A 27,426-nucleotide genomic window follows, 5' to 3' on the forward strand; every position below is an offset into this window, starting at 1 on the left:
GCGAACGAGGATACGCTCTTCTTTCACCTCTCTCGCGAATGATCGAACTGATCATGAAATTTTTACGAGAAATACCGGACTCGTCGCAGACTGCCTATAAAAAATGTATGTTCTAAAAACTTTTTTAACTGGAGCCTGAAAATTCGTGCGACTTTTAACAGTTTTCAGAAACGAGTTTACACGTTTGACACCATTTTTGCTTTATAAATGACAGAATTTAGTATATTTAAATTAATTGCCGTTATTTTTTTTTAACGTTTTGATACACGCGCCAATGTAGTTTACCAATTCTAGTTTCACAGCTGTTCCAAATATTCAAGGAAACACTCGGTGGGATTGTAAATCACCGTCGCGCGGCTACGATCGCTATTTGTAATGAGCGCGCGCGCGCGAGCTGGTTGTCTCTATTATCTCGTCGTAGAGGCCTTTTATTTCCATGCAGGCATTTTATTTTTACACGTATCGTATACGCGCGTATTTCCGTTACAGCGGCCGTGCGCTTATTCAACAGGTTTACAGCAAGGATGCCCGATACTATAGAAATCGCTCTCGAGTCCCCGCGCTTATGTTTCATAAATGGTGCAGAAATTATTCCTCGTATACACGCGGGTGCTCTCTCTCGCCAGCCCGGAGAGCGATAAAATCGACGGCGGCAAGTCGATGGCGTTCCCGTAAATCCCGTGCATATTAGCGAAACCGAGAAGGCACTAGATTAACGTTCGACACGGTTACATTGTCGGTGTAAATTAACTTGAGACTTTTATACCAAAACTTTTAAAAGCCGGGAGATTAAAATGACTCCAGGAAAAGTTTTGGGAAAGGAATTTTTAAGGATCGGCTAACCTAATAAATGGACATAAGAATTGTAAAATCATTGTAGAATCGACATTACTTTTCGATGTTCTAATTTTATTATGTTCAGTATCTCGATTATAAAAGAATAATAAAAAATATTAAGGTCACGTTCCGTTTTGTTTTATAATTGTTTTATAGTTGAAAGTACAGTTGAGGTTTTACTTTGTGAAAGACGGAGAGAAAAGATCTTACTCGTCGGCAAGAACCAGAAAAGCGAGCGAATTTTTCGTCCGCCACCTTCTGCAAACGCGTTAAGGTTGCATCAGATATTATGGCGAGTGTTATACTCGGTCGCAGATATCTAAAATTAGGTGCGCGAGCATTAATATGTATTATATTGCGACTCGAGCTGGTCGGGAGTCCTTGATATCAGTGACTAAACATCTCGCCTACCTTATAATGTTGCGTTATGACTCTACAATGCTGCACACGTTAATCGCTATTGCCATTTCTCTACGTCATCGTTCTTGCAGCTCCGCGGCGCTCTCTGCGAATATTATCTGCAAATATTTTCGTTTCAGGGTAATCACTCAGACTCATCGGGCTGATCTGCGACGTACGCGGATAAATGCTCCGAGATTTTCTGGTTTTTATACGATTTATGTTCGGCAAATTTAATTACGTGACTTACGTAATGAGCCAATGAACGGTGATAATGTGGTTTACGGAGCTCGGCAACGTAAGCGTCGTCGCAAAGTGTGTTTTCAAACGAGACTTACACGGCCAGATATAGTCTTTATTTACCGCAATCGAATTTTGTATTAAGGAGTGTGTAATTATCGCGCGAATCTACAGGGTGCGACAATCGGAAAGTTGCTGAAACTAAATTGTTGTTATTTTGCAATGAATGGACGGAATGAAATGAGTTAAACATTATGCTGTAGAAAAACATTATAGAATTCGGCTGGATGGATGGCTTAGTGACATATGTTTTCGAAATAAACGCACAATAATTGAGGCGCTTTTTAAAACTATATTGTTAAATTCGTAGTGTCAAATTATATATACTCAATTCGAGTTATTTTTAACCATTTTTGTAAGTCGCCGCTGCTCCTAATACTGAATATATGTCGTTAATTTAACTGACACAATGTTAATTTAACTAAACTAATGTAGTTAAAATAATAAATTTCGACACACATGGTAGTTAAAAATAAGAAAATGTTATTTAACTTAAGGTACTGGTTTAAATTTCATTGTTTAATATTTAACGGTGAATTAAATATATTTTCTAACATTAGTAACTGTGTAACTATGCTCTCGAAGATAAATTCTTTTCACGGAAATGGACGCTCATGCCGGAATATTCTGAATATATATGGTGAGCCATGCAAATAGGCAATAGCCATGCATTTCGGCTTTTTATAAAGATTTATTTATTTTCAAAAGTTCCTAAATGTATATTCCTTTTCTACTATGTTAACAAACATAATTGGTACCTTCTGCAAAGTAATGTTTAATTTATTTCATCCTGTCTATTAATTACAAAATATTCAGTTTCAGCAGCGACCCGATTGCTACCCTGTATATATGATGCACTCGTTGATTTTTTAATTATCTTAGAATAGATATTCTATCATATCTGGTTTTAAGCGACCGGTTTTAAATTGTTATTTCGGATCTCGTCAATATTTGCCGCGTGTACATCGGATGATGTATTACGCGGATTCGATCGTGCATGGCGAGTATTCGCCGTTTGATGTGCTTAACGCTCGTCTCGCTCAAAAATAAAATTCTTTACTCGGCAGAAAAATGTTGCCGATTTGTGTCCTGAAAATATACGCCGATCGCGGCGTGAGAATGCGGCGAGAATTTCGCGGAGGAGCGAATTTGCGTCTCATGTTAAACGCGCGCTAAAAATTGTTCGCGGACTCAGTGCCGATAGAATAAGAAACCTCAGCCAATTTAGCGCTAAACTGCCGCGCCGGATGGAAGGAAGACCCCGAGCGCGTTTCAGAGAAGATCTCCCATCTCTCTCATTTGTTCATTCGCCGGGGCTATACCTTGGAAATACCGCGCGTGGCGTTGTTCGCGTTCGTACGCCGGAGGGCTGCGTGTTATTGATTTTTCGAGGACCACCCCGCCGGTATCGAGGCTCATCTCGATTAGATTGATTGGCCGACAATGATCGCTCGTCGACCGCCCGTTTACACGGCAATATCGCGAACGCTGATTGTACGCAGCGATAAGCATCCGAAAGGATTACGGCTAATGCGATTAGTATGTGCTCGCGATTGAACGACCCTTTCCTGAGAGCTCCTGAAAAAAAGTTATAAAGCAGCGAGGGGGTAGCTCAGATCGCTGTTACTAGCGATTGCGATTTATTTATTTAAATGAGCAATTTTGATGTATTTAAGATCATTGTTGTATCACGTATACGATATCTCGCTTTTAGATAGTGAGATTTTGTCAGTAAAGATTGACAGTTAATTGTTGATAAAGAAAAAATTGATCTTGTAGTTATAAGATACTTTAAAATAAATTATAAAGTAGGCTTAACCAATGAACAATTTTATTAATTTAATTTGAATTGTCACGTTTTAGTCTTAACTTTTCGAGACTTGCAACGGACTTATGGCTCCATCTTGCGTACGCCAGAAATCATGTTAGACTGGAATTTCGGGATAATGCGTTTCAATATAAATTATATTTACATTTTTCCAATCCTGTGAAATTATCCAGTCAGAATTTCTGAAATGATAATAAGGAGCATGGAAAAACTTATTTTTCAGTTAGTTTTTATCAAGCGAATTGCCCTTGCATAGAAATATATTTATCGTAGGAAGGCAAATAAACTCACGCGATGAGAAAGATTTTATATTTTTGTGATAAAAATTTCACTTTGAAACCATATTTGTATTTCTGTTAAATAAATTTAGAAAAATTAAAATAATTTCTGATAAAAAATAATAAATATAAGACATTAATTTTATTTGCCATGTTGTTCTACTGCTGTTACCGACAAGTACATTCATTATAGATACGCGAATCACAGATATATTACACTGAACAATAAGTTATATGAATGTGATTATTTAATAACATTTTTAATTGCATGAAATGCATAAACAATATTCATTGCCGTATATTATTCACAGTAGGGGAGACCGGGGCTAACTCGACACAATTTTTTCAAAGGCAATTTTTAACAATTAATTAAAATTGTCAAGCAAATTTAATGGTACACATTTAAAGAGCGTTCCTTCAGGTACAAAATTGCTTAAGGAAATTTTGCTGTACGTCGCTTAGTTTTGCCCGAAAGCTCGATGAAAGAGTAGACCATTTTCGAGAGATCAGAAAAATTACTTTTCACTATCAAAAACGCTTATGTCGCGTTAAAAATTACACTATAACTCAGAATGTTACCAAATTCCGTTGATAATACTGGCACATAAAGACGCATTTACAGTAGGAAAGGCAAGTTTCTACGATAGATTTAAATTGGCAAAAAGCCTAGTGTCAAGTTTGTTCCGGTGTCGAGTTAGCCCCGGTCTCCCCTAGATATAACAGATTATAATACAAGTAGATGTAGCGATATCAAATATTTTATATTTTTATTTCATATTTAAAATGTTATTAAATAAAACAGCTTAATACGCGAACGATATGCTTAAAATTTATCCATATTAAGGTACTTTTGCGAATTAATTGTAAAAAAGTTATTGAACACTCACTTAGTTTTGTTAATAATAATAATAATAATAATAATTATTATTATTATTATAAATAATATAATTTCTTCGTTTCTTTGGATACTGATTGATGTAACACAACGAAATTAATCTATTGCCGCTTCAAATCATTGATCATGGTTGACATGGTTGAATGAAGTTGGAGCCGGATGAATCGGGAACAAGCGGGCTCATAATATGTATCGTATTTATTTGTTCATGTAGTGTAATAGTCGCTATATGCTTAAATACAGGTGGTCTATTGCAGAAACGAATATACCAAAACTTAATAATGTACACGCTAATTTAAGTGATTCTTTAAATAGATATCGATTACATCGTCCAACAAGAAGAAAGGGCGGTAGCGTTAATATATTAATTTTATCATATGTAAATACTAAACGAGTCGAAGAAAGTAGCATCTAAGGGGGCGGTTTCCTGCAAACGCAGTATGGTTATTTTCTCCGTGATAAGGGAAGAAGGGAAAGTATAAAAAGAGAAGTGATAGGGGGATGAGAAGAAAGGAGGATGAGGACAGTCTCTATACAAAAGTAATTGGCGTCAGGCAAGAAACTCAAACGCACGGACAGGCGAGAACAACACTATGGTACAAAGTTGACGAGATAATACTTTTTTTTTCCTTAGCGAGATTAGATCGATTATAATCTTATCTCACGCTCCCTCTCACGCGGATTCACGCTCTTTCAGTCTCTCTTTCACGCTCTCCTTTTCTTCTCCTTTCTCTTCCGCTCTCTCATTCTTCTTCTCACTCAGGTCTTTCACACGCGTTATACGACAATGGCTGCAATAATAATTGTTATTGTGATGTAAAACGTAACACATTAACGCTTTGCGAACGAGCGAGACCTTTGAGAAATATAATTAATTAATTAATTGTCATGCGTTATAGCGCTGCTTTACGCGCGCGCAAGGTATAAAGGGGAATCTGCGCACGGCTTGGTGTGCAAAAATTTTGCCTCGGACAATATCGAGCGGGAAAAACGGTTTCCGAATTTCGTTTACGTGTTATGCACACCGTTTTTCTCGAGCTCGAGTTTCCGTTTGCGTCGCTTCCGTGCACAGCGCTAATTATTATCGCCTTCGTCGGGAACGGCGAAGGCAAATAAAAAGAAGAGGACCAAATATCTTACATAAATCTCAATACTCTCTTTACAATGCGAAATTCTTCATCTTTGGTAAACACTACTAAATAAATATCGTCGCTTAGAGTAAAGGGTCGTGCTAAACCAAAGGTAGTCGTAATTCGCTCGCGGCTCGTCGAGATAAAAAAAAGTTCGAAGACGGACGCGAAACGTTTCGCTTTGAAAGTCCGAGCCCTCTTTCGCTCGACGGACTCTCGCTTTTTGGTCGTGGAAGCTTGTTCCGTTCCTCGCTCGATACTCGATAGTCTAAAGAAAAATCGTGCGAGCTATTTCGGCCAGATTCGTTCGTTTTGGAAAGAAAACGCAGACTTGGCGATCGAAAAATTCGCACGCAAAAAATAAAAGTGTTTTGTGGCCGTGAGAGACCGTGCACTCGGGGAACAAACTAGAAAAATAGACACGCCTATATATATGTATAGATATATATATACGAGGTCCTGCAGTACGATCCGGTGCTCGAGGATGCTGCTCCTATGTCGTGATGTGGCACGAACGTCGATATACCCTTCAGGTATCATACTATTTCTAAACTGTTATGGTGCGTGTGGCTGTGCGTAGATACGATAGTAGAAACAAGAATAGTAGAAATATATAAGCGATTCGTCGATCGGGGCTTCTTGTGCCGTCCGAGTGCCCGCTGCCGGACGAAGTGATTCTTAATTGGACGATCCAATTGGAATCTGACATCGATCTTTCGTCACGTAAGCAACAAACTACTTGATGCCACCCGATCTTTAATCGTTCAGCAAACCGAAGTTGATAAAACCTCGTAATCTCGGTTGTTCCAGACAAGTGATCCAGATAAATAAAAATGAAAAAGATATACTTTTGACGAGTTTCAGCTCATACTTTACGCTCATATTAAATATTCGACTCAACGAAGTTCAATTTCTATTCATGCGCTGATAATTACATAGACGTGATGGAAATAATTCGTATTGGATCAATGAAGACGCCAATCGATTCGCTTTTCGCTGCTGATCGAGAATCCTCAATTTAGAAATAAAATCAAAATTGGTCTCGTTGCCACTTTCGTTTCGTTCGTGCCGAACGAAGCAAAGTCGCCGTCGGGAGACTCGCGGTCGCGAGTGTTTGTTTCACTGGTCAGCGCTGACGCGAGTCGATCGTCGTTTAAGCTATCAGGGCGATGATCGGACCTCGGACGAGAGTCGCGCGGATTTTCCTCTTATTCGCGTATACAAATAAACCTAGCCTAACGCTATGTCACATTATATAAACTCGACGAAAGTTGTCTACTTACTCGGTCTGCCTATTCACTAAATAGCCTCTATTTCTCGCACGCCATTCTCTCCCATGTCGCAATCTATTGTTTTTTTCCGGCACGATGCTTCGCATCCTCGAGTTTCGCGAGTTTCCAGATCGACACTGAGTCTATCTTGTATACTCGCGCTGCACGTTTAAAGTTTTCGAGCGCGTGATCTCGGGATCGGGGAGATAACGAGCGTCGATTAAACGACTCGTGGAATTCATGCAACGAATCGCAACCAAGGTAGACCCAATGCATTTCTCGCGCTTCTCCGAATAAAGAGCCCTCCCCTGTCTCCCTCGAATAACGTTGATTCGCACAATAATCAGTCCCTTTCGAAATTCTTATCTCTCCTCCAACAAATCGGCTATCTCGCGGTGGTGTTAACTCAGTTAAGTCATTGTTCAGAAAAGATGAACGTTGTCGCTGATGACACCGTTCACGATGCGTATTGCAGCACGAGGCTTCTCCAAAGAACGTTTTCTTCGTTCGAAGATCTCTTTTCGGACGTTTTTCTCGATTCCCGGTCGTGTCTAGTGCGCGCTTTAGCACGACGAGCTTTTAAGCTCGCCGATATCAGCGATGTTCTGCAGCAGGGGTGCGGCTTCGCTGTTGGCCTGGGACTTGGCGTTGTAGCGTTGCTTGCTCAGCGCCGAAAGCAGGCTCGCGTTCGTCGACATCAGACGCGAATTCGCGGCACCCAGGGCAGCTATTTGCTGTTCCTGCGCGTCGATCACGCGCTGCTTGTACGACAACGCCGCCGACATCTTCTGCTGTTCGCGACGTAGCTCCTCCTCCACGGAGATTAACCTGCGAGCAAAAAAGGGAACGTTAAATTGGGGCTGAAAGCGTGTTCGCGCGAGGAGGAGAGAAAAAACATGTTTGACATAAAAACTACAGCGCGTCTCATCGGAAATGTTCTTCAAAACGATCTTTATTCTTTGAGAGCCTCTTCAGGAATGCCGAAGTTATTGTTTCAAAAGATTGCGTTACACGCGAAGAATAAAGAGCGTCGAGGAATCAAGCACACGCGTCGAATCGAGCTTCGGCTACCAACTCTCTCGAGTTTCTACTATTCAATTCGTATCATTTTATTTTTAGGCCGAGATATCCAATTCCGTTGTTCTATTTGAAACTGAGAGACGTTACAGCGAAGCTGAAAAAGAACTAAGCGCCGACGATGCACAATTATTGAAACAACATCGATAGATAAAAATAAAGCTGTAAGAAGCAATAGTGTTCGGTGCATAATTTAATATACTCTTGGAAGAGGATAACTGGAATATAAGGTCTTCCCAGAAGCTATATGTATATGTTTGCTCTGTATCACAATAATAGCGAGTATGTATGTATAAATGAAAGAGAGAAAAAAGAAATGTCTACATATTGGGGAGTTAGGTACAACTCCCGCGATGAACATCTGCAGATATGGCAGATATGGACATTTCTTTCTTTATATGACACACGCAGATGATCGCCGAGAGTCACTGAATATATCCGTGCACATGACCAGAATGAACATGTTGGAATATATGTGATGTCGTGAGGTGTGTCGGTGTTCGATGAGCGCCAATTCGGTGATAGATTGATACTTAATAATGACGCTTCGCGATCGGTAAATGTCAAAACGGTGAACAGTTTTAAGTTTTAAGTTATTCGTTTTAAGTTTAATTCCGAGTGGCGAATTTTCGAAAACCAAGATAGAACACGATGAGAAGCTAATATGTAAATGTAAAAATGTAAGAAAAGCTTAGAAATATAATTGACTCTTACACCAAAGGTCCAGATCAAGCCAGAGTATACCAAATGCAGCGGATAGAATGCACAGGAACACACAATCAGTTAAACATACATCGTTTCGATAAAGTAGCCGTTCATATATACGGGTGAGTGTTTCCCCATTAGTTCCGTTAGACATAGAAAAAGTGGTACACGCGATTAGACGACGTTCATCTTTATCAGCATACACGAAATAGACAACAATTCTAAACCTAGTGTCTATAAAATGTCACGTTATTTATTATCAAGAAAATTGAAATTCAATTCGTTGGTAATTAATCACGAATTTATATGAATTGTAAATTCCACAAAACTGTACTTCTTATGAGGTATAACGTTGATCGAAAGTTGCCAATTTGAATGAATCATTCTACATGACTTTTTTATGGAAGAATTTCTTTATGAAGACTTCAAATGAATCTCACAAGTCGAGAAATGAGGATATGGAAGATCGAGTGGCTGAACATGGCGATACGTCGAAGTGAAATACGCATAGACAGTGATAATGATCACGGTGGTATCAGGGTTCACACTCAGGCAAAGATTCGGTAATTGTTTAGCGACGCTAGCGCGGAAATGAGGATGAAGTACCTGGAAATGATGCTCTTCATGTTGTTGTCGGACGCGTGGTCTAAATTGGCATCCTCGGTGGCGCCTAATCGCGCGCGCAATCGCAGCCGATCTACGCTATTCTGTAGCCTTTCCACCTCATACAGATCCACTTCGTACTGGAAACGAAGAAACGTGTTAGTTACGAGAAAGATAGAAAGGATGTCCGCATAGAGATTCGTTAGACAAATTACAGAAAATTAGAATCATTTATATATAGTCATTAGATCCATAGCAAAGTAAAGAATCTGTTATTCACAATTTAGTTTATATAGATTTTGAAGAATTGTAGATTTTCCCATCATTCAAGATTATTCAAGAAACGATCGTTAATTCGATTCAGATATTCAATTTATGTCGCCTCATTAATTGCCCACAGCGCGTAAAATAAATTGCAAGTATCTTTCATTGGCTCACCTGATCGATGCTTCGATGACTGCGAGACTTGCTTCTCCTGGTGGTGCAATTCTCTTCCTCACTGGTATCCGACAGGTCCCTCGTGGAATCGAGGGAGAGTCTTCTTCGGAGCTTCGTGCAACAAACGTCCTGCGTGTGCTCCGAGTTGTTTCTCTGATTGCCCTGTCGCCATTGGTTCTGACCGTTTCTCTGGTGATTTCGCACGTTATTCTTGGGCGGTGGCGAGGGGCTCAGATCGACACCTCTTACACTGTCGATGCCACCGCCGCCGCTACCATCTCTCTCTTCGGAACTAGTGCTGCCTCGTCTGCCTGTCCTCGCGTGATTCGACTCCATATGGTAAACAGGATTCGCGAATGCTAGCGGTGCCGTGTTGAGAATATGCGCGTTCGCATTGTTGCTGCTGAGATCCACCGGGCTGGAGCTCTGGCTGTAAGCGGCGAAGCTCTGATAACCGGAAGAAGCCACGTTGCTCAATTGCGAGATGGAGATCTGCGAGCCCTTCTGCGACTTAGACTCCGACACTTCGTCGTCCGCGTATCTCAGTAAATCGGACAGCTCATCGAGATTGCCGTTGGCGGACGCGTTGTTTGTCTTGGAAGTGTTGTAATTATTGTTGGGCTGATGATTGATTGACAGTGTGAGATTCGTAGGCGGATTGACGACCACATTGGCGTTTACCGTGGTCTTCGAGACATTGTTGTAATTGCGCTGTTGGGTCTGATTAGCGTTTTCTTCCTTGTGACAATGGTTTCGGCTGGCCGATCTCGAGACGTTATAGTTGTTGTGATTGAAATTGTCCTCGCGATCGTGAATGTCGAGATTCTGCAAGCGCGCGATATTGTGCCGATGTTGTTGCTGCTGTTGCTGCTGCGAAACAATACTGCCGTTACTCGACTGGATGCTTTGAGGTGACGCGGTGATGTTGTAATTCGAGTCCTTCAGGTTGTTGTGACTCTCGGAACGCGTGGGGCTTGTCGGATGAGTCTGGCAGTGATTGACGTTCGCCAGGCTCGCGCTGGTTGTTAGTCTGTAACCTGGTCCGGATCGATTGGGGCCGAGTGGCCTGTGTTGTCGCGTGATCGGTGTCGGTGAGCGCGACACAAACGCTGGCGGCTCCAAAGGATAATCGTCGGAGCTGATTTGCAACTGCAGCTTGCCATTCGTTGGCATGTAAGCGTTTCGCGGTAGAGTCGCCGCTCTGGCGACGTTCGGACTGCGCGAACTGTTGTGACCCAAAGTATTGGTTTGCAGCACCTCGTTGCTGTCTCTGATCGTGCCGTTTATCGTGCTATGATTGCTCAGTGTCGACGTGGCCGAGATGGAGAGATTCGTGTTGCTGTTGGCGATCGTCGGATCGTTGTAGCGGAAAATATTGTTCTGTAGATTCGGGTAACGATGGGCAGTGGGTACGGGACTTGGACCCGGTTGATCCAAAGCTACGGAGATCCTGTCGAGGATCTCGGGTAATCGCGACGGTGGCATCGATGGCGAGGATGGCGCTATCGCTGCCACACTTTCTCGCAAAAGAGCGTGTAGCAGAGACAGTTGCTTGCCCAGATCTATGTAGCCATCAAATTCGAGCGAGTTATTAGTTGGTGCATCCTTTGGCAGTGGGCTCTGTTACATAAAAAATTATTTATTACTTATCTTATACCTTGAATAATTGTATATTTGCTATAAATGTAATGATATGTATATATAGTTATATACTTTCAATTATATAGAAAAATGTTTTTATATATATCTTTTTTCTATTAATCTATATAATTGAAACGATATATGATTATTATAAATTAAAAGATAAAATAAAATATCGTAAGATATTTACGCTAATTAGCTGCAAGAAATTCTTCATAGACGGAGCCTCGCGTTCGAGTAGATCGTTCATAAATTCCATGAAATTTTCCTTGCCCTGGAATCTCGTGAAGTTCGCAAGCGTTTGGAGCGTCTTCGCAACTAGAGTAAGATTTCTCGCCGCTTTCTCGTTCGGATATTCTAAAGTATAAATTATTTTTTATTTATAAAGATTTCTTTATGCACATTAAGTATGTATTAAATTTATAAGTAATAAATTCCTGTATCACAATAGAGGATGTTACGAGTATATAAAAATAAACGCAAAAATGCATTAATAATCAATAAGCCGTGTTAATTAAAAATCAATTATGCTTTGACTTACCGTGCGTAATATTGAAGAGAGACGGACTGAGAATGGCGGGACAGAGGAATCTTAGAAAGATCGACGCGGAGATGAGATTGTCCGCGATGTCCTCGCGGCCCAGGTCTGCCAGACGCTCACGAAAAATGCGGAAGCACTCGCGTAATTCTAGCGGAAAATGAGCGTGGCTCGATAGTATTCTGCTCCAGGCCAGTTCCACAGCGTTGCGAAGGTTCTGCTGTTGTTTGTGCAAGGCGGCGACGGAAGCGACCTTGAGTGGATCCACTTCGCAATCGCCACCTTCGACCGCGCCTCTCACAACGGCTCCCAGAGTCTCCTGTAGATATCTGTCTCCGGTTAATTTCAAATAGGCTTCCATCGCTTTCGTGGCTAACGAGTTCCCTCGAAAAGTGAGTCTTTCATCATCTGAAACGTTAACGAATACAAAATTATAAAATTATAAATTATAAATGGAAAACAGAAAAGAGAAATAAAGTAAGAATTACGAATTCTCATGAACAACAATCGTGTTTGAAAAAAAGGCATAAAAGGTATTAACAATTTTATGTGCAAAAATTAGTTATACGAAGAAAGACCGACCTATTCGATGAATGTCCATCATGACGAGATCAGCGAGGAATTGCGGCGCTTTTTTCTCTCGTTGCATCACCGCTACCAAGGCAGTCGCGATGTCTTCCTTCGCCTTGACGCCGATGACGGGTTCCAATTTTTCGCATAGCGACGCATAATCGGTTTTCAGATATTCCAAAAACTCTTGATACACCTGAACCGGCAATATATCAACTGACTGAAAACGGCACTTTACTCTTAGTGCAGGAGGCTCCTTGAGAGGTCCCTTGTCACCTACTACGGGATACCATTTCTCCGTCAAGTAACGCGATGTCACATTGTGTACTGGTATACTGACAGAACCTAGAAAGGACAATCGAAATATCATTACGTGCATTTGCATCACGTTACATTGATTACAATAATTCGCATCATATAATTTTGTGTTCACATATTATTAAGTGGATGCACATATATTTTAAATTTACATCTACATACAGTTTCAGACATTCTCCTGTATATAAATATAAGGTTTGATTATTAGTGACCTAAAAAATATTAAGATTCTCTATAATCGAATACTTGCCGATTAAGACATTTTTGTCCCTCTTCTTTTTCCTGTCCGCTTCTCTGTACAGGTTCACCTGGATGGTGTTGACGGACGGCAAATGATGGAAGTCGAAATGCTCGCCCCAGAAGCACAAGTCGGCCTTCAGTTTGGCAGTCGTTCGCGCGTACAAGGTGCTGTCGAGGCAAACCTCGCAAAAATATCGCTTCTTCGCGGGCACGCCCTTCGCCTCCAGTAACCAGATCTGTAGGGAATTGTCCGTTCGGCGTGTCTGTTCCGCATCCGGTTGAACGGATTTCCTTAAGCTGCACATACAATCAAATAGAAAGCTTAAATAGAAAGCCTGCCTATATGAATCACATAGATAATTTGATCAAATAAAGATCGAATAATGAATCGAAATCGAATTTAGATTTGAGGATTGTACTTCAAAATCAGATACTATCATAGCGAGTATATTTATGATAATGTTCTAATTTGCATATGTATATTCTCTCGATCCTCTTGCGGTATTACCGAGATGAATACTGCAACTTTGCATAATTCAAATCAAATGTCATATCCGTCAAGAACTTCATGGTCGAGAAACTATGCGGTAAAATCTAGAGCGTCGCGTACGGTATACTCGGTTTCAAGATGATCGGTATGTCATCCTCGCATGATGAAAACGAAACAGCGGTTTAACCCGACGCGGGCGATAAATAAAACGACGCGCAACCCGGTCCAACCGACCTGTGCAACCACTGGTCCCGTTCGTGAGCGGTTCTGCAGCTGAAATACTTGGGCCCGCCGGTGCTCGGCGTGACCTGGAAGCAGTGGGGCCTGCCGAGGAGGCTTGGATGCAGCGGCGTCACCGCCGCGAGGTCCATCGAGGTCACCGCCTGACCGCACAGCAGAGACTCGTGCGAACGGCATCCCCGGAGACCGGTGCCCCGTTGCTTCTGTCGCTCAAGCTTCGTTACGCTCTTCGTCCTCTTCAGAGGGTTCGACCGGAACGACCGCTTCGAGAAGAAGTTCTGTAAACGAGAAAAAACGGATCTCGATTAAGAATCGTGCGCGGTATTTAGTACACGAGCCATAATTCCCGAGCACACCTCGCTTGAAACGTATTGCATGTATAAATCTTATCTCTTCAGTGACATAGCAGTTGAAATTTATTGTTTTTCATGTCAGCTTGTGTAATGTATATATGTACAGCAAAAGAAATTTAGATAAATTAATTAATTAATATAATGTAGATTTTGATATATGTTTGTACAAAATATACGGAAGCATAAGTTTCATATTAATTTGCCTGGAGAAGAATTTCTTGTAATATTGTCTTTTCTTTGAGCTTTTCTTTGTACACACAAATTCATATACATCTGGTCTGTACCATTAATCATGACACTCTGTATTTTCTTGTCTCTCATTTCGTATATTGTTTACCACCAGAGAGAACGCATTATTCTACTTCCGGACTTGTGAGTTTGCTGTATTTCTATCAGGCCATCGAAAGAGAACGGGTTTGGCTGGTTGCCAAACTCACAAAAAACTCGATACGCTTTCGTACAGTAGAAGAAAACTTCGTAGCATTAATTATGTTTGATATCACAAATACCGCAGCAAGAAACATATTTGCTAATGTCCATTGTCCAATAGTATCGATTAAATAAACGGCATTCTCTCTCTCTTCTATTCCCCCATTTTAGTTTAATATATTATTTAATAAAAATAAAGAACGTATATATTTAATTTAAAAAAGCACTGTTTTTACAATACATTTTTATAAGCGATAAAAAAATATACAAAGTATAATTTTAAAATTTGCTGAACTTTAAAAGTAACCCATAAACGCGTGATTACATATCGATACTAGATAAGTGGCACGACGTGGTCAGCGCCTTGTTCTGTCACGTAATACCAAATGTATCACTGTAACTTACTTAATATTAAAAGAGTATATGTGCGAATACATTTTTTATAAGCAATCAGTAATTTTTCTTTTCAAAACTATCGAGTTTTTTCAGCAAGATTTATGTGTATGTGTGTGTGTGTGTACAATTTTATTTTAAGTTATATTATCGAATGTTTTAAGTGGGTGTACAAAAAACTTCCAGAAATCTATAAGGAAAAGTATGTTAAAAATATTTTTGCGGTTCTCAACCAAGTGTAAATCTATACAAGATTTAAAAAAACATGCCAAACTTGTTCCAACAAGATTAATTTTTGATTATAAAGACATTGTCTAACTATGGAGGAAATAAAAATGGATACTCTACTCTGTAACACTTCCGCTCATCATTGTTACTTCGCGATTTCTTATAAAAAAAAAAAAATTCTATTCTTATATCAATCGTTGTACTCGTCAAAGAATTTGTAAAATTTGATTGTAAGTAAAAGAATTAGAGATTATATTCAAAAGAATTAGCTGTTAAATAATTAGACGCGATCTTGAAGAAAGCGTTTTGGAGGTGCTTCTAAAATTGAAAAAATTTGTGCAACCGATATATTGAAAAATGAGAGAAGTATTTCGAAGAGAAGACATAATGATAGATGTGATTATAATTTATATAGACAAGAGAAATAAGAAATAAGAGAAATAAATCATTCTTTATTGATAAAGAATTTGAGACTCTCTGGAAAGGATTTCGCAAATGGACTTCGTAGAAATTTCGTGTTTTTTTTTGCGACAGCCGTCCGCGATATTTACCCTCGTACTAAAATAGTTGACGATCATGCTGACAACTTTGTCGTCTTCGTTCTCCTCCATTGGCTTGACGCACATTTTTCTTCTCACCATTCGCGCGGTTCCAAGTAAATTCGGCCGTGTGCGAGAGAGACCGGGTAAATGTTTAACGAGCACTTTTATTGAGTTTTATGATACTTTTTACATCGCGAGATGAAGCGGCGGGTTCGCCAGTTAAAGTGTTTGAGGATGTTAAAGTGTTTCATCTCCTGCGAAACATTTTTCACATAATCTGTCATTTGATAGTCGATAATTCGGTTTTAACATTTTTTTCTTTATTAACCAATTAATGCAGAGAATCTAAGCCGATTTTTAGTACTTTTTGAGAAAAAAGTTATAGCTTGATTGCTAAAGTCTCTTTGATGACGGCAATTTCAAAAGATTTCGCATAGGTATAAGGTATGACGTCACAGTACATTTTCGTGTAGGTACTATATTTTCTTCAATTTTGAAGATATTGCAAAAATTCAAAAAGTTTACAAAGAAAGTATGCTATGATCTATCAGACCGCTTAATAAAAAAAACTTATGTTAAAACCGAATTCTAATATTTGAAAATTTTTGTTAAATTAAATAAACACATATTACGTTGAATTTTTTTTTATTATCTACTGGTTTATATCGTAATGTGATCATAATAGCGTAACATTATATATGTTTTTTGATCAGTTTATATTATCGCCTATTATTACCTAAATATTATCTTATTTCCGTAATACGTTTCCAGAACAGAAGCGCATGCACTTACTACGACTAAAATGACTGTAAAACATACTGCTCGCGATATTCGTGTAATCGTTGTAAGCAGGCTTACTTTTGGATGACTCTGCAAACTTACTTTTAACTGATTGTTTTCCATGGACATTTGTTTTCAGTGGTTTCCACGATTTTAGACGCAACGATCTCAAAACTCTTTGCGCAAGCAGCGTGCGAAACTTTCTCGCTGCCCGTTATACTGTCACGGAATATTATCGTCGTAGTAAAACGCCGCGTTATCGTGCACGTGTACGTGTTTGTGAGATAAGGCTGGCCGAATGTCAGCATGCAATTTAATCGCGCGCGACGCAACGTCGCGAGTTTTGGTTGGAAAGTTCGATGGAAATTCTCAGTTACTTTTTTCGGGATTTTACTCCTCATAAAATATCCACTCGGTTCTTAATTAAAATGTATCTTTTATCACTGGCTAATGCGCACAAAATTTTCGTTATCACGCAATCCTCAATTTAATATTCTTCAATGAGTTGTTCACTGGATTCTCCGAAGATCGAGGATCTTCCACGGGCAGTTAGTACGACGAGTCATCTACTCGTAAAAAATTTCTGGAAGTCATGGAAAACCGAGCACGTGCTGATTTTTTTCTCGTCTACGAAATATCCCACCATTTTCTGTATCTTCAGTGACTCGCTGCGTTAGCAGCAAATCCGCTGTTGGCAGATGTTATTCTCGCGAGCACGAGACTTGATCACAAGAAAGAATTTTAATATCAGACAACGATACGAGTTTCACGTTTCACACAATGGCACTTGAGCGTTTCGGAGACATTCTTCGGGCAGCCGTTAGCCGGCAAATGAATGAACGGTTCGAACCAAGTTTCTTCGAACCCACGCTCAGGTAGGTATTCCTACAGCTTTGAAAGCGACATCTCGAACGTCTTTGAAGTGCTATATACGCCCTTACGGTCTTCGCCCTATCCAATGGCCTTGCAAAACTTGCCGGCCGATTCCCCAACCAGTGATTTAAATCGGAAGGACCTTTAAATGGTCACAAGCGACCTTACTTCTCTTCGCGTACGACGATCGTCTGAATACTTCCGCGACTCCCCGACCGAGCACTTTTTGCCCACGATGCATCATATTGGATTTCATAATTCAGCTAACGAGCAGCGTCATGCATCGGCGAGGATAATGACCGATCGATGCATTACGTGAATGCATTTTGTCTTTCGCCACGGCGTCGTGACAGAGTTATGGAATGTGCTTAGGTCGCTTATAAACAGATCGTTTCGCGCGCGCGCAAATATAGGACACCTTTTTATTATTAAATTAAGAATGACGTTCGAGACAAGATGTACCAATTGATCCCTTTGTATCGATTAAAATATTGAAAATAATTCTACATTCTTTTTCATTCTATATTGTAGTCACATGTAACTTCGTTACAGAGACTTTTCTTGATGATATTGAGATCGATAATTATTTATATAGGTATCATATTTTCATTTTATGAAATTATATATCCTTAACATTCGAGTTTTGATTGTAATTGCTTTTTAAAACTCAAGTTTTAAAACAGTTTTTTAATTTAAAATTCAAATAGAGCCTTACTTAGTTATTATTATCAAATAACATTGTAACAATTATTAATTTTTAAAATCATTTTAATAATTGCTTTCTACAGTTTTTAAATAGATTATTTTTTATCAGATATTATTTTCTAAAAATTTTTATAAATTTGCAGTTTTAAAGATCGCTGTCGATCTTGAGAAACATGAAACGAGTTTCGCAGAAAGCTTAATAAGAAGTGACACAAATATCGTTCATCTCAGATCTCAATTTAAGTTTTTGTGAGAATACCACGATTTTAAGACTCGATTGAAAGGCGACAGGAATATCTTGATAGAGCAATAATTAATATGTCTGCAAAAATGTGACAATAACTCTGTTCAAACTTCTTTCAAGTTCACATGAAATTATTTATATGAAGAATTACTGAATTACTAATAATTTTTTCAAGAAAACCTTTTTGAATTCACTGTTTATTTATGTTACTTAATTTTTGTATAAATCGGTTCAAAATCACAGTTAAATAAATTAGATTGAAAAACTGTGATTTCGTCTTCCTACAATCTTTTTGACACCAGCTACACAGTCAGTTACATACATCAGATTTTCATATATCCCAACAAACGTTCCAAATAAACTCAAACAATTCCTTTTTAAATGACGCGAAGTAAATTTAATCGCATCATGCGTAATTATATAGATTTGTCAATTCATATAGGTCAGTGTAACTTTTTCAGATTAACCTGTTAATAAATGTTTTTGAAACACAACGACGATTATAAAAATTTTTATCCACCACCATTTGACAAGACGTTTCTCTGAACGCGAATCGGAACTTCGTTCCGCGAGATTCCGAGGAAGCTGCGCGCGATTTCGCGGCGAAATCTCGTCGTCGACTGACGCAGATGTTGGCTCATCCGGGTAGCCGAAGTCAAGGGATCCTTGGGGCGCACACCTTTGTGTCGCGACCGAAAACTCTGCCCCTGCATTCAGGTAAGGCAAAACGGCCTAAACCCCTCGATTCCCCTCACGGTCCCTCTTCTACGGACGCGCGCTCCTCCGTCCCCGACGCCGCACCGGTAAGGACAAAAACGTCTTCGAGGGGTTCTCAAATCGAAGTTTGCGACATGCATGGCGTCCGCTGATTGCATCTGCGATCGGTCCCGCTCTCCCGCGTGGAACGTGCCCCGCGTACGAAATCAGCGGCCCGCGATCGAAACGTCTCAAATGTTTCCTTTGTGGCACTTGTAATGCGCGTAAATTTATTCATTTCCGTTATGTTCCTTGAATGTTCAAGTATGTGGTATAAACAAAGACTATTATAAATATAAAGACTATTTAAAGTAAATACGTTAGAAGTTAGAATCGTGATTCTTATTTAAAGTTTATTTAAGATTCTATGTTGCAATGGCCAAACTTTCAAGTTTCTTCAATTAATTCTCTAATTGCATCTTTTGTTCTTCTAACTTTCTTATGAATGTTGTAAAAAAAGATTCCAGATTCACAAACTAAATTCGTCATTCCTTGTCATTTTTTGTCTTACCTATAGAATAGCAATCGAATTATTAAGCCACGTACAGAGGACAACTGGTAAATGATTCGTTTCGTAAACGGTAGTCTGCGACGTTCCTCAACCGGAAACAGCAGCGTAGTTGTCACGACTTGCCCCGAAACCAGTCCGTTCGTCCTTTTGTTCCTTTAAAACCCTTCACCAACGAGCCTACGATTCCCCTTCCGATCGAATGCTGAATGTGTAAACCGCCGTCACGCACCGAGCATCGTAAGAACACCGTGTTTTCGAAAAAAAAAGTTTTTTAAAAGATTAATTGACAGTTGAACGATACGACACGCCTATCTTTCACTTTCGTATTTCGTATCGCGATAGTTTACATCTAATTTTTGATAGAGAATCGACATAAAATAAAATTTCTTGTCTATTTATAATTTTTAGGCTATTTTATAATATATAGCATTTATTTTATTTTATTGTAGAGACATGAAAATAGATACGTATCTTTAATTTGTAAATACGTTTTATTCATAGAAAAATTTGGCGGGAAAACGATCGCTCGGCGACTTGATCTAGCACGTGGGAATTGAGAACACCTGCTCGTGTGCGAAGCCTGGATCGATATTTTCATAGCGCTGCATGTTTTCACATTCGAGCTAAATAAGTTTTTATTCCCCATAATAACATGGACAACAATGCGGGTAAATTGACATTTATGAAGAAAAAATTTTACAGAATTAATAATTCTTGAAAATATCTAGAGAGGGAAAACACTTATCCCCGCATATATTTCACGCATAATTTCAAAATATCTATGAAGAATCTTACATTCAAAGGAAAAATTCGACGAATCTCGTCGTGAAAAAATAGGATGCTTCTAACGTACGAAAATAACGTGTTTCGCCTTCGAAGAAGACATCAGCTAGTTGGCGACTCGCGCAAGATGTGTAAGATCGAAGATACGTGATCGGAAGATTGAAATCTTATTCTCGTGATCGGCGAACAGAGCATGAATGGAAGAGCAAGACAGAGATTTCTCCGGTATCTGGCCGAAAGCAGAAGTAGCAGAAGTTCGGACGTGAATTACGTATACGATATAATCGTATCGGAACAATCTTCCCGAGAAGGAGGACGTTAATCTGATAATACATCTCGAAATGTGGTTATACAGAGTAAACCTCCGTCCGTCCGATCCGTTGCCGCAAGAAACACCGGAGTGCCGATAAATCTGCACGAGGAGAATCCGCCGCGCGTGATTAGCCGAGATCTAATCCGCGAAGTTAATGCTCTCGCTTAGACGCTGCTGACGGAAAAGTATTCGCGCGCGATAGCAATCTGCGACCCTCCGGGGTTAGAAAGAAATTCAACGTGCGATTGCGTGGTATCCGCTGAGGGGATCAAAAGCTAAATTTATAACAATAAAATCTGGCGATCACAACGTTCGCACTCGATTCAATTAATTCTTCTAGTGTCGATATTTTTATCACACATCTAAGATGCACTTGTTTAACGATCATTATGCTTTAATATTGACTTTATCACTTTCATGTTAAACAAATAAGAGCTAAGACATCGCATGTAACTTAACGGTCATTACATTTAAACGCTGATCGCCGCTTTCACGTTAACAAAGTGGGAATTAAAACGCTACGTTCCAGCGCTAAATGTGCGGCGAGCGTGCAAATTGGCGTACAGCCGCGCCGAGACATTTCGGAGTCGTTTCTACTCGCAATAATGAACAGAATAGATAAACGCGGCTGCAGGTAATCGCAGACTCCGCGAAACCGCACGGACGTTTCCCGCTGGAGAAAATCCGATTCGCGCCGCACTAGGCGCGAATCACTTCGTCATTACGTCGATTGTCAGCCCGGATAGATAATATCGACAGTGAGAGGCAGGTAGATATATCACCGTGACGGCGAAATGTGGGCCCCGTCCCTCCCCCCCCCCTATTCAATTAAATTAAATTAAAGTGAAATTGTCAGACGAGAAAGCGCAGACTCCGTTCCGCGCGGCGCGGAGGCGACGTTAAATATAGTCGCGGATCGGTTGACGCCAGGCGCCCGCGCCCATGGAAAATGAGATCGCTGAACCCGTCGCCGTTGCCGTCGTCGTCGCGGCGAGGCGGTCTATATACGGAGCACCGGGATGGTATAACGAACTAATTACAACGTATCGTGTGTGCGACCGCGCGAATCCACGGACACGCGAGCATTTCGGCGGGATCTCGGTGAATATTCAACGCGCCGGGCATTAAGTTAGCCGACGAGCCGGCGTAAACCATGTACGTCCTTTCGGCTGTATTATCCGAGGGAGGAGGCTCTTCATCCCGGGCTCTTTCACCTCGGAGAATCAATTTTCATTGCATGAGCAGGTCGATCCGCGATACATACATCGCAGAATGGCCAGTCGCAATTTACGAGAGAATATTGTATGTTAAAGCGTGTAACGAATGGAACGGAGATATAAAAGTTACGCAATCAAATTCGATTTCATTAAGTAAATAACATCTTCTATGACTCTATGACATAATTGATATTGATATGACTCTTTTTCTTTAAATTTTCTTTAAATAAATGAGAACGATAACCAACATTTTCCGATAATAATATCTTTATCACTTTTCTCATAGTCATAAATATTTGTCACACTCCTGAATCGTAAATAGACATTATTAATGAAACTCGATACATATTTATAAATATAATGCGAAAATGATAATTCTAATGGACGCGGAGTGTTCGTGTGTTGCGAAAATAGAATCACAGATTATCGACGCGACGGTATTGAGTGGAGTATCCGCTTTTAGCGAATTACACCGCACAAGTAATCAAATTTACTTACAACGATTCTGTTTGGGGTGACATCCAGGGGTCGTGCGCCGAGCACCGGGGTTGCGGGCGCGCTACCTCTTCGACAAGCCTTCTCGTACGATGTGTCTGAAACAGAACCGAATACCTCGCGTGAGCATGCGCTTAGACGCTTAGACTCAATAATAGTAATTGACGTGTGTCGTGTTTCGGATACGCCCGCGGTGGTAATTCGGCCGTGCACGGCCGAAGTAAGCTGAAACCACGTTGTGGCGATGATTACATAGTCTGCGCCAATACTTGGTCTCTCGCTGACTCTGTCATTGACCGAGTAACGCGATACGTTCGTTCAACCGACTGAAGAGCGCTTTGCTTGCACAAAGCTACAGTTAATTTTAGAGCAACAAAATCTCGAACGTAAAATCTCAAATATAATTAAAGTCAGAGATCAAGTTGGTGAAAATGCGCTTTCGTATAAGTAGTGGATAAATTTTATGAACTAATAGAAGGTAGGTAGGTATCTATTAGAGTATTATCAACAAAGTATTTTCTCATCTTTCGCTTCTATTCATTTTTCTTTGAAATTTTATTTGTCTATTTTCGTTTCTCCACTGAGCCATTTGTATGATTTGAGATAACTAAATATTCTTCTTTTCTTTTATTTGCTATTTAAAAAAAATAAAATCTTTGAAGTTAATCCTCTTGATTATAGATGTGATATTTTAGGCTGGGATTACGAAGAACTAGGAATATGAGGATAATTTAACCTATTATTTCGAAAACTATCAAATCTCAAATAGTAGAATACCTAATTTTCTCGAACAAAATAAATATTCTCAAATTCTTAAAAAAAACTAAAAATTATTATTAAAATCCTCTAATTATAATGCTGTTTTTATGCCGGAATATTACAGTACCATCCAGTGAATTAGGAGATATTTGCCAGATTAGAACTTAACGTGCCTAGTTTATCTAAAAATATTCGCGGATTCGATTAACGTCGACAGAGTCTTCTTCTAACCAAAAAAGAACGCCGCAGTTGTATTTTACTTGCACCAACCGCTTCGGATAAGTGTACCAAGAGTAAATGGTTGCGTACTCTACTCGACGTTCAAACTCGACTTGTTCGCGTTTACTCCTTTGCCCCGGTGAGAGGCACTTCGGATAACAGAAATCGGCCAAGGGAGAAGAAACAGAAAGCAGCCCCGTAATTAACGCCCTTACAAGAACCCGGGGTGCCTGCCGAGCCTTTCCCCCGAGCTTCTCTGTTTACGGTCAGCGGTTTAAACGGTTACCTCGCACAAGAGTCTCAAGTTACTTGCGCTTCTATGTAAAGGCTTCTAGACATGTACAGAGTGTTCTTGAATTCATGTCCTTAATCTTAATTAAAAACATATTTTAAAAAATCTCATTTAAAAACAACTTTTTTAATTGATTTATGGTCAATCCTCTATCGCATGAAATATCGAAGTATCAGTTTCTGAATTGTTATGAGCGATAAGAACTGATGAATATCTGGAGAAGGCAATTAAACAAAGTTTATTGTCCACTTGAATACAAATGGGCAAATGGGTTTATAATTTTAGTATTTTAGATGTATTTTTATTAAATTTGATATTTAATCAGTTTGAAATTGGTTGAAACTGTTTAGTTAATCAGTTTTGCGTTTGACGACTGATTGTGAGACATCCTGAATGTGAATGTTCTTTTTACACTATTATACTGGCGATAAGCGAAAAAAGCGTACGCATAAAAGCACAATTCTCGAATGCATATTATATTTCGAGCTACGACGAAGTTCTCTAAGATTTATATCCAAGCTAAAATAATGCGTACAGTCAATGTATAATTAAAAATCAAATTGATATATCTAAAAAGTGCAAGTTTCCTGTTTAGGAATTTCGATAGTGTGGCTCGTAACGATTTTCGTCGACAGTAGAAACAGGATCTCTTGCATAGAAGGATCGTGTGAAGCGAAATCAGATCTGGTTACCAGTTTCTATTGTTAAAATATATATGTAACATAATATTTATATAATCGAAAAACGCACGGATCAAAACATTTTGTAATATCATAAACCTGTGATTACAAAAATCATCATTATATAATTTTTTTTATCAAATTTCCAGTGAAGAAATTGTCTTTAAGACAAGAAATATAGAATTAACGATTGAAAAAAAAAATATATTTTTTTCAGATACCCGAAATAAAATAATTTCGACAACCTCAAAACTTTTCAGCGGTACTTTGTCGAGGCAAACCTCGACGATAAGCGAATAGAGATTGAATATATTGTGACTGGTCGTAATATATACCGCACGTTTGTGCAGGTTATGTCGAGAATAATTTTGTGCATATGCGGTTCTCTCTCCTTCCATCGTGGCTAAACATGGAGCCTAAGCTGTAAAACCTTAATGCGAGCGTCCCGCCCTTTTTACGACGCAACGTAGAAAATAAAGATGTTCGAAAATAAATGCGCGGCCAATTGGAGCAATTCCGGTTGGGGCGTAAAAACATAAAAGCCGAGTAGAGATATTACACGTGAGTGTTCCGCGTGCTTATGAGTCTTGCCGAACACACCTTACGGAAAGGATAGCACGTGTGTCGTATATCTTTCGGATAAATTATTTTCGCAGATGAATTATTATTTTGCATTACGTCACACGTAAAGTTAATTGCGATAACAGAAGCAGATGTTGATATTATACGATATTTTCCTGAAATAAAATATGAATAAAATTGATCACGGAGATTTTATGTATAGTATAATCGTTCTCGTTTATTCCTTTCAATTCATGATGTATATTTGTGTATTATTTTTAAATCAATTTTATAATTATCGTATATTATTGCTATACTGACGAATACATTTATTTGCATTAGATGCAAGACTGTTCTAGAATACACGTGGGTCATATATGTCATTGTTATCTTAATTAACAATGAGGACAGATTGCGTCTTTAATCGCGAAATATAGGCGAAACGAGACGACCGACATAAAGTATAATATCGCTGGCCCTGCGAGGCGAATCCAGAATCAACTTTTTACGAGCCTCGTAAAAGGCTCTCCGCTCCGGCACGCTACCTGCTAATTAATTCCTGGTTTACGGCTCATCGGCACAAAGAAAACTGCCGCGGAAAGCCACGATCGCGGTGCAGAGCTCGTCTGAAATATTTCAAGGACCCCAAAAAATCAACATTCGGTCCTACTATGTAGATATTTTAGTTCATAGAAAGGATAAGATAACAATAAGATTCACTGGACAGACGAAATTATATACAAGTTTCTTTATGGCTAATTCTTTTGACAGTTAAAGAACTGTTTAAATTGTTGACTTTGTTTCAAAACTATATTTATTTTACAAAATGTTAATCGGTATTGACAATGAATATTAAGTATGATTGCAAAAGACAAGAAATAATGACAGATTGTTTGAATAAGAAATAAAAAAAAATTCATCAAAGTAAAAAGGAGCGCCATTTTCGGGATATTTATTCTTGTATAATGTATTGTTAAATTAAAATTAAGATAAAGTAATGTTAAGTAATTCGTTACAATTAAACTAAATCGAATTATCGAAAATTATTAAGTTATAAAAACATGTCACAATTAGAAAAATTATTCCGCTCCATTCGCCAGTGAATGTTAATTAGGCTCACGATATGAAGCGATTTCTCCCTCTTTCTCTTTCTCTCGCGATTCCGCCTTTTTTTCCTCATGGCCTTGCAGCTGCACCGGTTGCATCGGCCTGGTGCAGCATGGGGAGAAACGCATCCTTTGTGCGCGCTCGAGTGGCCCGAGAAGCTAGGAGGCGACACAAAGAGAACCCGAATCGAAATCGAAACGCGACGACAGAACGAAATCGAGCGTAATGGCGGGAGTGAGTTCACTCTCCTCCCCGTCAATCCTTTCGCCTTTCGTGATTTGACGCTAACAATCGCAGCAGAAGTCAGCAGTTATTAATGATCGAGAAACGAGCTAGTCGGCCGTGCGAGTGAAAGCGAGTCCTCGCGATCGCGATCGCGACCTCGAATAAGGAGATCGATCTCAGACATTTTCGAGCATTGTGTTCTGGGACCTCGCCAGAGAGTCGGGCTCATTATTATCAACAGACGACGGTCGAAAGAGTACAACTGCGACTATTTTTCATTGGCGGGGGTCATTTCAGTGACAGGGAGGGCGTGTGCGGCACTGTCACAAAACGGCGACTTTATAATATGGTTTGTAGAAAAGAGGCGCCCCCCCCCCCTGCGCTCGATAACGTTGCAGATTCGAGACCTTGCCAATCGCGATGGTAAAGGCTTAATTACTGTAATTAGGGTGCCTGAGTTGATAACTCAATAATTAATGGCTGTCGCTGATATTAATTATAATATAATATAATATTGCTTATAATATTGTCTAATATTAGAAGCATAGGATGATTATTATATTAGAACGTTATTGTAATTTAATGTAATTTAACGTTAATATTGAGCATACAATGAAATAACAGGGTGATAAAGAATATAATTAAATGGTTCTAAAGTAACGTCATGGTTATCCCGAAATATATACGCTAAAATTTAATTTGTCTCTCAGTATCATGTTAGAAAAGTAAAAACTTGATTTAAGAAATAAATATTGATTTTTAATTAAAATTTTAATTTTAAAATAAATACTACTAAATTTTTATTTGCGTCGTTTCAATGTACAAATAATTGGAACATATTGGGCGAAATAATCGCGAAAACTTGTCAATATCAATTACACGCATGCATCTGGCATATAGACACGCCCAGTTCTGCCAAGAGTTCCGCGATCTATGTCCTCGTTTTATATATTCGTGCGTTTCTATTTCAGGTATTATATCCTGCACGCGGGGAGACTCATTAGTCCGCTATCGACGGCCGAAAGAGGTGCAACTGCGATTTTTCATCGCACGGCACGGCTGGTCATTAACGAGACGGAACCATAACAATGGCAGCCGCCAAGCCGCGGATATTTATGAATTGATACGACGTGGTGCTTATCGCGAGGGTCAGATAAATCACG

The 27,426-nt window shown here is 39.5% G+C and overlaps 2 protein-coding genes across 3 annotated transcripts in view; one reads left to right on the forward strand and one right to left on the reverse strand.

Moving 5' to 3' along the window:
- The window catches only part of LOC143900822 (uncharacterized), a 312,581-nt gene that overhangs the window by 173,553 nt on the left and 111,602 nt on the right, over nucleotides 1-27,426 (forward strand). The gene's annotated exons all lie outside the window — the stretch shown is intronic.
- Raskol (Ras GTPase-activating protein raskol) overlaps nucleotides 4,721-27,426 on the reverse strand; it is a 70,794-nt gene continuing 48,088 nt past the window's right edge. The window contains exons 2-10 of one of the 2 annotated variants that reach the window (XM_077412549.1): nucleotides 22,424-22,518; nucleotides 13,793-14,076; nucleotides 13,079-13,365; nucleotides 12,523-12,855; nucleotides 11,944-12,348; nucleotides 11,593-11,759; nucleotides 9,762-11,381; nucleotides 9,327-9,463; nucleotides 4,721-7,766 (exon numbers count right to left, since the gene is read on the reverse strand). In XM_077412549.1, coding sequence (XP_077268675.1) covers nucleotides 7,502-7,766; nucleotides 9,327-9,463; nucleotides 9,762-11,381; nucleotides 11,593-11,759; nucleotides 11,944-12,348; nucleotides 12,523-12,855; nucleotides 13,079-13,365; nucleotides 13,793-14,076; nucleotides 22,424-22,518 — 3,593 coding nt within the window. In that variant the 3' untranslated portion in view covers nucleotides 4,721-7,501. The remainder of the gene's footprint in view (nucleotides 7,767-9,326; nucleotides 9,464-9,761; nucleotides 11,382-11,592; nucleotides 11,760-11,943; nucleotides 12,349-12,522; nucleotides 12,856-13,078; nucleotides 13,366-13,792; nucleotides 14,077-22,423; nucleotides 22,519-27,426) is intronic. The other variant, XM_077412550.1, reaches the window with a different exon arrangement.

Source organism: Temnothorax americanus, unplaced genomic scaffold (assembly GCF_048541705.1).
Source record: "Temnothorax americanus isolate GAGA-0224 unplaced genomic scaffold, ASM4854170v1 Scaffold30, whole genome shotgun sequence".
Classification (NCBI taxonomy): Eukaryota; Metazoa; Arthropoda; class Insecta; order Hymenoptera; family Formicidae; genus Temnothorax; species Temnothorax americanus.